Source organism: Rhyacophila brunnea, unplaced genomic scaffold (assembly GCF_057557595.1).
Source record: "Rhyacophila brunnea isolate RB1 unplaced genomic scaffold, BYU_Rbru_1.0 scaffold_4, whole genome shotgun sequence".
NCBI lineage: Eukaryota > Metazoa > Arthropoda > Insecta > Trichoptera > Rhyacophilidae > Rhyacophila > Rhyacophila brunnea.
This window is the reverse complement of record NW_028233068.1, coordinates 52,796,385-52,808,902: the sequence shown is the minus strand read 5'-3', so window position 1 is coordinate 52,808,902 and position 12,518 is coordinate 52,796,385. Positions and strand designations below refer to the sequence as shown.

General features: G+C 33.1%; 1 protein-coding gene across 1 annotated transcript in view; it reads right to left on the bottom strand.

Moving 5' to 3' along the window:
- Nucleotides 1-12,518, bottom strand: part of LOC147067506 (zinc finger protein castor homolog 1-like) — a 272,254-nt gene that overhangs the window by 42,036 nt on the left and 217,700 nt on the right. The window contains exons 5-6 of the mRNA XM_085953709.1: nucleotides 2,968-3,188; nucleotides 783-1,688 (exon numbers count right to left, since the gene is read on the bottom strand). Coding sequence (XP_085809835.1) covers nucleotides 783-1,620 — 838 coding nt within the window. The 5' untranslated portion in view covers nucleotides 1,621-1,688; nucleotides 2,968-3,188. The remainder of the gene's footprint in view (nucleotides 1-782; nucleotides 1,689-2,967; nucleotides 3,189-12,518) is intronic.

Genomic DNA, 12,518 nt, shown 5'->3' with positions numbered 1-12,518 from the left:
GCAAAAATAACTTAGTACCTAGCTGTGTAATATTTGATAGTAAATAAATTGAGAATAGTAAATAGATTAGTAATGCTATGATTAAAAAATGTACCTACATACACAAAAAACTACATGACGTGATAGAAAATGATTGATAATATTTATAAAGAAATTATGACTATTTTTAATGTATTTTCATAACCCTATATAGGGTAGAGGATCGCATGTTACTTTGCTATATAAAAGTGGTCGCGACTCAATAAAGGTTGGGAGTCTATGGTTTAGATGGTTAACTTATTGTAACAATTGACCATCTGAATACATAAATATGACATAAACTACCGCCGATAGCCGCCGCTGTCCGCCTTGTGCATAGAATAGACTCACTGATTCGATACCATATTTCAATAGGGAAACAACTCAAAAAACCTTGTTGCAAGATAATGACGTTTGAATTTTTTGCAGAAATTCTCATTTTAATTTTAAAGTCATCATTTTCAGGAAAATGTATGTTTTTTATATTTAGTTTGCACTTGCACAATGAAATTGTACAATTTAGTAAGGAATTAAACAAGAAATTTCAGTATTTATCTCAGAAAGTGTTTTTCGATTTAATGACATACTTATTGAAGAAATTTGACAATTTTTTGCTGGATAATTGTGAAGAAAGACCTTTCTACGTCGAATGGTATTATTAGCTCAAAACCTTGATATTTTGAGTTGTTTCTTTATTGAAATGGGGTATCGATATATAGATATATTTTGTCCTAAACTAAACAATGTCCAAACAATCAACATACCTGCTTGTAAAGCTCTAACTTGTCCCGTGAGTGCTTCCGCCACTTCATTAGAAGAAAGTCCATAAATGCCTAAGAGTTCTTTCATTGTATTGACAGCGTAATCTCTAAGAACTTTATTATTATTTGGTGCATCGCCGTTCTGCATGTCTACTTCTTCCACGCAGTCATCAACATCCATCGCTTCTTGTCCTTCCACGAGCGCCACGTCAGGTGTCATTCTTTCGCAGCTTCCGTCAGGATTCGGGCTTCTTTCTGCATCATCTTTTTCGTCATCATCATCTTCATCGTCAAATTCTCTTTCGTCCGAATTAGAATCCCTTCTTCTCGCTGGTGAATCAGTTTTAATTAGTTGTGAGATAGCGAACGGACTTTTTGTGCTAAAATTTTTAGTCCTGCATTCGTTAGGAGTATTGTCTAAATTTCTTTCTCGTCTACCTAAATTCGGTAAGCGAAGACTTTGTATATATGACTGTTGAAATTGTGAGGTAGAAATATTTAAAGAAGTTAAAGCTTCAACTTTCTTCTGGTGTTCAGCGAATTCTAATAAATGCCTAGGTCCTGCGAAGTCGTCTGGTTCTAAATTTTCATTTGAATCTACGCTTATTCGTCTTCCAGATAAATCCACAGCTCCAGTTGCTTTCAGCATGGCTAGGCTCTTGACTCCTATTTTGTTGGGTTCTTGGTGTAGTGGCGGTGGTTGGACGCTGTTGTCCAGTTCTGTTTCATCAGAGTCAGCCGGGGTGCAGCGGGGCTCGAAGTTCTTACGCTTGTTGCGCTTCGGTGGCCAGGATGGCGCTGGTGGCTGCTCTTGGTGCGCTGACATTGAGACGGTCGTCATGCCGGCGGTTGGTGGGCAGGTCCCGCGCGACTGCTAGGGCGGCCGCGCTCTTCTGTACTCCAGGAGAGCTATACAAAAAGCATTACGTATATTAGGTATAAACTCGATGAGTAGGTAAGTAGGTTTACATTTGCGGCGTCCTACTGCCAATGTGAACTTCTATTCACTTAGAATGTTCAGCAGTTTTATATTAGCTTTAATTTGTTACTTACTACAATTTTAATTATTGCATCTACGTACTCATCTCTCCCATGTGTACCTTCAATTAAAGTCATGTAAATCTAGTCAAAGCACATTTGAGTGCATGGCGACCTTAGTCTTGGGTAACTGCTCCTAAGACATTCCCAGTCATAAAAAATAAAAATAATTCTTCACATCCAAACGTAGGGTTCCGTGATACGCCTGATTAAGACTGGGTATGATGCGGGGTGGTGTGGTTTGGTGAGGCCATTAACTTCAATATATAAATCAAATCCTACCTGCAGAAAGATACAAAACCAAAAATATTCTGCCTGATAATTTGGCGCTGTTGGTATGTTTGCATGATTCTACAAATCTATGTATATAAATATAACTATTTCCATTGCGTTAAGCCGACGAAACTGCTTCTAATTATAATTTAATTAATTACTATATACCTATTGCTTCATTTCACTAAATATTATTTCAATATATATAGGTATATAATATATATATGATAATGTATATATATATGGTTAAACGTTTATAGAAATTCGAGCCACCGTACACTACGACGATCAGCCGGTGAAACTAGGCGCAACGGCCGGTGGGTGAGCATAACGACACGCGTCCAGTAGATAGATTATGTACTGTCTGGGTATTGAGACAGATGCAGCGGGGTAGAGCGCGAGTACCTACTACCGCTTCGGAAGTAATAAAATAAGGTAAGGTACGCACGGAGATAATAAATTGGGGATCACTGTGCGTCGAAAACGTCTGGTGGTTAGCCTACAGACCTTCGAGAAAAGATCGAGAAGGACGGATACACAATGACAACCCAAAAACCAAATATATGACGTTAATATTCAGATTATTATATACCTAAGAATTCAGTATCCATCTAGCTTTCCATTTTTATCCTATCATATATTTTTTTAAATCATCTTCTTCTTTCGGTTATTTCGTTTTATGGTCGAAAGGTTGTGTTATGTTCAGACGTGCTGCCTCTAAGAATATCAACATGATGGTGGCCGAACTCCGACAAGAAATATAGTAAAGGAAGAACACACCCACGTAATCGTGCATGGATAGGACATTCACCTACTTATGTTTCGGTTTGTATTCATAACAATATAATATGTAATATTTTAATCGATTGTTGCTTACCTCTTCATGAAGGTCATGGGCAGACAGACGGATTGTCAGCGACATCTGTGACTTGAATTGATCGTCATTTTCGTAATGAAATACTCAAATGGACGCCAATTTCCGACGCCTATGCAGTTCTTTGAATATTATCGAATCGGGTCACCGTTTCATCTCAGATTTGTTTAAAAATTGAGTTATTACTTGGTATCGGCACTCCAAACTGCGCAGAGGGATATTATCTGTGAACAAAGGAAATGAAGCATCTATTAAAAATAACGTTCAAACAACTCTATTATAAAACAGAACGATGGTAAACGAAGTGAACTATTCTCGCCAATTCATTCAGTTCTATAGCTGAAAATTAAATACAGAGATATGAATTTTTCAGAATCACGGACTTGGAAAAATATAGGTAGGTAAGTATGTGCATTATTCACTCGATTTTACATTAAACAGATGAGGCGATCGCTTAATGAGAAAGTGTGAACATCTTAAAAAGATCTGCATTTTTCACAATCATGGATATAACAATCCTGGCAACATTAACTGTAATGCAATACTAAATATCGGTTTATCGCAAGGGACCCCAAATCACCTCGCAACTAAAACCGCCAATGAAAACATTTCACTAAAAACTCAAAATGCTGTATAATAATATGTACGTACCTATTAATTAATATGTATTGTATTTTTATTCATTCGGCAATATTGAATATACCTATACCGGGGAACACAACAATAATAGAAAGTGCTTTACCTTGTGTGGTTGTAAGAACGTACGCTTCTACAGTATGGAGCAATAGGAAATAAACTCAAGCATGTGTCAAAGAATAATTGTTATTTTCAATATTTATATAAGTACTTACTTTCCACACTTTTAATTAGGTAGGTACATCTCTATCATAATAATGTTAATATGCAATAAAGTTTGTCACATACATGCAACGCGCATTCAATGTTGATAATAATTGAGGACACTCAGTGGGTTCTGTATTTCTAGCATTTAATGACTTAAGTCAAACACAAAAACTGCTGTCAAATGGTGTATGGCGTATATGGGACTAACGTTCGCATCTGTTCCGTAGTTTTTATCAGTCCCAGGATCAAGAATGGTAATCCCGAAATCACGGAATTGCTATCCCTAGCAGAGTTTCAAACCGAAAAAACCGTTATTTTTGTAGAAACAAAAAACCGAAACGAAAAAAATAACAGTTCGAAGCCCTGATCCACATAGGCGTCGGGTGGGTATATACACTGTATGCTATAAAGAGAATGCCTACTTGACATTAGTTAAGTACCTGTCTAGGTCGATGCATATACGACGAATGATGATTAATTATTATCGATTCCTTATGTCCAATCAAAATCAGTGTCCTTTATCCACCTATTCCAATTCATACGCTACCGGTCCACTACCATAAAAGAAGCCAATCGTTTAAAAAATGGAATATTTTAAATCCAAAAACAAAAAAACAATCTGAAAATGATATTATCTACCTGCAAGTAGGCAACCACATACATATTATCAGACGGTCGCGATCGAAACTAAAATAATATTGTAATTCAATAATTTTCTAAGAATATAAATTTTCGATTATCATCATCACCACTTTTTTTTAACATCTCCGCGGCGGAATGCGACGGCCATCTTATGAAAACGGCGGGAAAGTTAAATCGAGAGTTCGCGCACAGAATATGGACACCGATCAAACGAAAAGAAAATTATTTATAAGTGTGTACTGATATTATACAGCAACAAAAAATAGCGATTTTTTAAGTATGCCGAGCTGAAAATCGAAATTTTCTTTTATAATACAGACTTTATAATATTATTTACCTATAAAGTTTTAAAATTTTGCATAATATTTTACCTCTGAAACCGCGTGGTAATTAGGAGATTAATAATAGGTATTTTCCTGACGTTTTAGTTATTTTATTTATTGTTTATAAAAAAAATGACATATTTGTCTAATTTTATGTATTTTATAAAAAATATAAATGTTTGATTTTGTGCAATGTGGCCAACCAACTCAGACGGTCAAAATAATTTTCCAAGAGACGTAGCGATAATCTCTGGGATTTAACGAATCGGAAATACGCTACGGTGCGCTCCGGTCTATTTCAAGTCCTGTGTTTATCGGATACGCGTTCTCTATTATACATATGTGATTGTCAATTGATGACGGAACGTCTCTCTCTTTAAAATTAATGTTATAAAAATTAATCCGGAAGTTGCAGGATTCTAACATTTTTTACTGGACTGCAAACCTGAAGTCATGTATTGTCAAATAAATAAGAATAGTTACTATATAATAAAAAAATTGTGTGTAAAAAAATCAATTCATACATCGACATTAACGTTGTAATGTAGAGAATTTTATAATTATGGAAATTGTAAAAATCAACAATTTAATTTGAAAATAAACTAATAAAATAGGTTTTAGGGTTGTATAGCTAGCTACCAATCCTTTAAAATTTTATTTATACGTATCGCGCCAGTTCAATATTGATAAAAGAAATAGAAACAATATTTTTGAAATCACATCAGTGACCGGAACTTCGCCATTTTGCCATGAAATTTATTCTGTGCTGACACTATGTATCCTTGGTGATACTGCCAAGTCCGGATGATTTCATTATCTTCGGTCCCATTATTTTGAGTTACCCGGATGACTGATTTTAGGTATCCGCAATGAAATCCGTATAATAATGTTCGATAGTGACAAATTCGTTTAATTTTTACTTACTTAATTGTTTTTTATTAAGAAAATTTTACATTCACTCATTGCATTAGGCATAATAAAGTATTATGTTAAATGGTGAATTTAAAGGTTGATGGTTACATAACGCAAAAAAAACATATTATGTAAAATGAAAAAGCTAATTATTTAAATTATTACACATATTCCTTATGCAAGTTTCTGATTGTATACTTATAGGTAAATCAATTCGGATTGACAGTTTGCGTAATCACAACGCCTCTGAAAAATACATCCAAGCGTTCGCAAAGTTTTCCACTTTCAGTAATGCTTTGATTGATTATAAATTGACTTTAATGATTTTAATAGCGCGACGTGTGAAGTGTTCATTGTGATAAAAAAGAAAATGCTCTAATTACCAATAATTCGTCTGCGATCCGTAGCTTGACGTTCCCCCGAGCGATATTCAAACGCGCCGTGTCATTCCGGGCAACGCCATCTTTGAATTAATTTTTTCACAGACCTCACCAAACAATGATTTCGTACTTTTCAAAGCAATTAATATTGAAAAACATTCGTCCCTCTCTTACTTGCACGCACTATCAAAACTACATGCGTCTCTCTCCGTCGGTACACTATTTCAGGACTACACATGTCTCTTCTACACAAAGAAATATTAAAGATATGCATGTCCTTTTTACACCGTATGGAATTTTATGGCTATCTCTTTTTTATTGAACTTGGAACACGTTTTACACATACAAACAATGCAACTTTATTATTTTTGTCTCTGTTACTCGTAACCACCAGCCTTTGTTATATTATTATATAGGCCAGTTTTTCAGACATGAGTAATGCAATTGCATATAAGAAAATTCCACAGATGTTCGGGGAAAATAAATCTATATATGATAATTATTAGAGTCCAGATAAAAAAAACAACCATCTTTCTGACATTTTCTCTTTGGCATGGTTTTCCTCAAATATTAAAGTATACGAGAAATTAAAATAATACGGAACTGTTTATATATTCACATTACATTGATACTTGTAATAATTGTCAACCCTAAGATGATTATAATATAGGCCTACACGGAGTGAAGGTTATTTTAACAGATTATTTTGTTTTTACAAGATATACCTAGATACCTACTTATTAGCTAATTGTCCACCATATTAGATCCATATATAAAATAACATGTGAAAATGACAGACACGGGATTCAACCCCGGATCCTCACGACATTATAAACCTACACATTACCGCTCGACCATCATGGGTTTATATATTCACCTATTATTTACTATCAACGGAACTTGAAATGACCCTTAAAATAGTTGTTAGGAATATTCCGCGTGAAAGCTCACCGCCAGGATTGCGATGGATGTGGCTTCAAGTCCCGTTTGGCACATTTTTACTTACCTATATAATTTTGAATAGCTAGGCTTTCTGAAGATATTTTAAAATGTGTACAAAGATGCAAACATTTTTTTTAACTTTTAGATATTGAAAGGACTCATAGACTGGTTAAAATTAAAAATTTACATAACCCAAGAAAAGGGGTCAGATTTTATGCTGTGATTTTCTTTGTTACTTAGTTCGAAAAATATTTTTTTTAATTCATCCCTGGAAAAATTTACGATTTGGTACGCTCTCAATCCTTTCCAGGGTTCATGATATACTTACTCATAATGTATGAGAATACCGTTGCGTGAATCGGTATTCCGGTTGCCTCATCCAGAATACGAGCCCTGGTTAATCAGTAAAAGATAGTTATGTACTATCTCTCGGAATATAACAAGCATCCAATTGTCAACATAATATAAAAGGTTGTTTTTTTTTCTACAAGTAATAGTAGGAACATAAATGTTGTGTATGCAATGTTTGTGTTGTAGGAATTGTGTTTGGTTAAAGTTAAGGTTTAGATATCATTTGAAATAAACTGTACGATTTACTTTACTCAAGTAAGCAGTAAGTACATCTTTTGAAATCATATTATTACGGCAACACATAATATTTATAATCTAAATTTTTCTTAACAAGTAGTAACTCAACTTTCTTTAAATAATACACAATTTATAATATGGCCAACATACATATTAATAAATCCCCACTCTGTTTAAATCATTGTAAGAAAATATGTCTTTGGTAAAATTATTATTGCTTGATATATCGATCTCTTTAAAAATTCCATCTTTAAGAACAAATGAAAGCAACCTCTGAATCGTTTAAAAATACGAATCACATTTCTTCGGATTACTATCGTCGCTTGCGGCGTTGTGGTTTCCTAACGTGCAAAATTAACATACAAACGAAATTAAACCTTGAATTGTGGTGATTTAAATATCATTTTTGCATACCAGTACGAACAATCGTTATTATCTTCTTTAGCGTCTTGTAAATGGAATCACAAATTATTGTATTGTAAATCTTGAAATTATTGTAACAGTGCTTAAATTGTAACAGTGGATGTCAAACTGTTGGTAAAAATAATAGTATTTAAAACTACCGTTCCGATTCCTGACATTATCCATTTCATCCCCTGGAATAAACGAAAATGTCTCGATACGCTTAAATAAATATATCAAAATTTTGAATATTCTAAAACTATATAGGTAGGTAATATACTTACCTATTATTGAAACGAAATTATTATAGCGGAGCTGTATCGCTCTAGTATTGTTATGAGACCGACTATATACACATAGATACAATTAAGTAATGGTAAATCAACTACTTTTAATACTACTAACATATAAAAAAACGCATGTAGTTTCATTTCTTGGCTTGAAAATAATAATTGTAATCATTATGGGAAACACCATACATTTAAAAAGGTGGCTTAAAACTAAAAAATCATTTAGCCATTATTTATGTAGGTTCATCTATGTAATAGTTTTGTTTTCTATATTAAATTGTGTGTACTTACCTAGTCGGAGGCGTTTATTTACTTAATTTCGTGATAGTATGACAAAATGAACGTTTTTAGAAATAGACAAACAAGAAGATGATCTAGTACCGTACTACCTGCCTGTCTACGGTTTGCCTACGCCGCGTAGCACTGATAGCCTATCAAAAAGTTATATGTAAGTAAATATGAGGAATACTTGAATACAGTTCAGAATTTTTTAACCAAGCCTATTACATAGTTTTAACACTGGCATAGCTCGCATGGAGTTTTACATATTTTAAAAACTAACCATAGAGATTAATTATTATCCACATTATTGGTAACACAACATGAATATAATATTATTAAAAACATAGTTGTATCGAATAAAATCGCATCTCAGGTATCATAGCATTATTGCAGGTAACAGAATGTGAATCATTGTAGTACTATAGATCTACCATCATAAATTGGCATTTCAGCGAGGGCGCTAGTATGACATTGAGAATATTACCATAACTTACAAAAAATGGTAATTTATAATTTTTTATTGGTAGTAGATTTCTGTACAAATATTATGCAATCCATAATTCGAGAAACATGTTGTAAAATTAAATGACATTTGTAACAAATTTATCCTCGATAGACAATTTTAGTTTCAAATTCGACCGGCTGCCAACTTACGATGGTAGATCTTTAGTAGGTACCTACATATTGCTTTTCATTCAATCCGTTGAAGAAAAACCTTTTTTACAGTTTGGTACAGCTTTTATATTATGAAAACGAAGCTGCAAAAATGTTCCTGTGGAAAACGAATGAATATTTGGAAGCTATTTCTCATTGCATATCCATTTGAAGTAGTATCTATTCACATTTTTACACTCGGAGATTTGTCAGAACCGCACTGAGATGAATATTCATTGCATTAATGTTGCAAATAATAAAATTGCGATAGAATAAAAAGAAATACAACAAAAAACAGTGAAATATACTTACACTTAAGTTTTTAACATATTAACACACAGACACAAACAGAAAAGAAATGGAAACTCAAACTATTAGTTCCATATTCTGAGTTCAAACACATGTGAATTTACCGTATCCGGATTTTGATTGTCGAACACAAGAATATTATGTGTTCGATTTTCATATGTGGACACTTTACTGTAATACAACGGAAATACATTTAAAAATAATAGGTATAACAACAATTAGAGAGTACCTATGACTAAACTACTAACTAACTACACTTTCAGACAGTGCATTTATAAGTCGTAAAGCATTGCGGAATAACGTCTCAAAAGGTCGACGCGAATAACTAGATGGAGGTGGATTTTGTCAATTACCTTGCTGACAATAAATTAGCAGCTCAAAATAATTATAAGTAGATATTCGGTATTTTAATTATTGTAAAAATATGAAAATTACAGAAAAATAATTATACCTAACCATATATTATGCCATAACCTTATAATATAATATTTAGACTAAATATGTATGCAACGAGCAAAGAAAAGTGTTAACTCATATACGACGATGACATAATTACGACGGTTTATCATTGTTTTACATTTAAATGTTATCTTAATCTTGGTTTTTATTCGGTTAAAGATGAAATGATGGAAGATTATTAACAATTTAATTATCCCGTGATTTTCCAGACGATTAAAACATCTTTTCACTTAGAGTTGATTTTAATATTTTCACTCATATCAGAACGAATTGTATGAAAAGGGGGAATAAAAAAATACAAATTCGCAATAAGTGCTTTTTGCTCTTATTAGCAAACCATAATCGATAATTTTAAAGGCGGTATTCCGGTGTCAGTGCCAAAAATAGTTGCGTAAAAATCACGATTTGCGCAAACAATTTATACGACCGTAAAGTATCATATAAGGCTAAGAAGCTTGAGGCCAGTGCGCTGAAATAGGTGCTATGGCCGAGCACATCAAATGAATACAAATGTAATACTATCAAAACACATTTATGTGTTACACATATTATTAATTTTAATTCAGTTATTATTGATTTTTAACTACAGCCACCGGCCCCCGTTTGGAATTATTTATATCTGCAAATAATTGAAATATAAGTTAATATTTATTTATCAGATGTTATATTTTCAGGAATGCAATTAACTGTCTGTTATAATGCTAAATGACTTTTTAATTGACATCAGTTGTTACAAATTTGTCAATAATATGGTCACATTTTAGCAGTGTTTGCTACACGGATTTTTACTAAGCCGTATATATTATTTGGCATATCTACATCATTTGAAACAACCCTGAAATCAGACCATTAAAAGTAAAACATCCTAGATTGTTTTGTTGTTATACAGAAAGGAATTTGAATCCACATTATCACATTATTATTTACCGATTAAACTATTTCTACGGTTACTAATTATAAAGAAATTTCCTAAAAAATATGTAGTTGAGGTGTATTTTCAAATTCCGTCAATAATGACGACCATATTAAATTCTGAATAAATTTTCCAACACGATTAAAGTCAAAACTAATAAATTTTACGTACAATAAAAATATAACTTGGGTGACGACATACAAGGCAGACTATATTCAGGCTGTGGTACTGAATTTCAAATGATGATGGTAGTGCTAGTTATTGATTATCTTCGAATGCTATGCGGTAACCTGTACTCAATAAATAAAGATTTTTGGTTACATATTTCATTCAAATTGACTTTAATTACTATTAAATATGAAACAACTCATTTTCTATAAACAGTTGAATTTGAAGTATGAGAAATAACCATCACTACAATCGAAAGTTACAAATTCGTGTCACTGCCGAACTTTAGTAAGCTTTGGGTAATATGTATAGTTAATGAATAACTGATACGGTAGTATAAATTTTCCAGCAACCGTGATTGATATGCCTTCTCAGAATATTCTCCTGTAGGTACCTACGGTGCATGGACTCTAAGGCGATGAGTCGTAAAATATAAGCTTTTGAGATGTGCGTTTACAGGAGAATCGTCAAGATCATACAAACAAAGAATTTGTAACGTATTCCAAAGAATGCGTTGAAAATACTTGGAAATTTTATTCAATGTGATGAAACAAAACGTATTAGCAATATTTATTTCCATGCGTGAGTTGATTTTTAGTCAGATTTTTACCAACACACCCTAGGGCAGTGATCCTCAACCTTTTTTGTTTGGCGGAACCCTTAAAACTTAATAAAATTCTATAGTAACGTAAAAATACAAAAAATAGTATCCTCGCAGAATCTACTCTAAAAAAATCCAGTTACTTACTACTCGCATTCCTTTCTGAATTTACCATCCCCTAAAAGTGCATCCTAAGCTACATGAACTGCCTACCCGCGTGGGACGTGACTTACTGTAAGATTAATAAATAACTAATAATAATAATAAATAAATAAGCAAGTTGGTACCTACATATTATAATAACATAAAAAAATCTTCGGTTACCCACATGAACCATATTTAATATATTTTAATGTGTGATTTTTGAAACTTTAAAAATGATGATGTTTCTGCAAATACATTTAATAAAGGAATATAATAAAATATAAGTAAACCTTATATTAATTAAAATAATATATTTAATAGTGGTTAAGGTATTTGGACGTAGGACATGTCGATTGGCTGTGGTGTGTATGACGAGTTTGCTCGCTGAATAATATCTTAAAAAGTGACCTCCCATTGTGTCTTAAACGTTAAAGTATGCAACCAATCACGTAATGTGACATGGAAAGGTGCATGTTGGGCAAAAGGCAGAGATAAAAAAAATCAATGGAAAAGAAAGAAGTAAGCAGACAGTACGCGATCTGATAGAGGTTGCTAACAGATGAAATGGCAATGGGCTAGAATGTCGCTCGACGAGTCAAATGCCGTCCCACAGTGATGCCTCAAAACCCGCTGAATAAGACGAAGTCGTAAAGTTCGGTGGATGTACGTACATGGCAGCAAATAACTATGGACCGGAAAGAG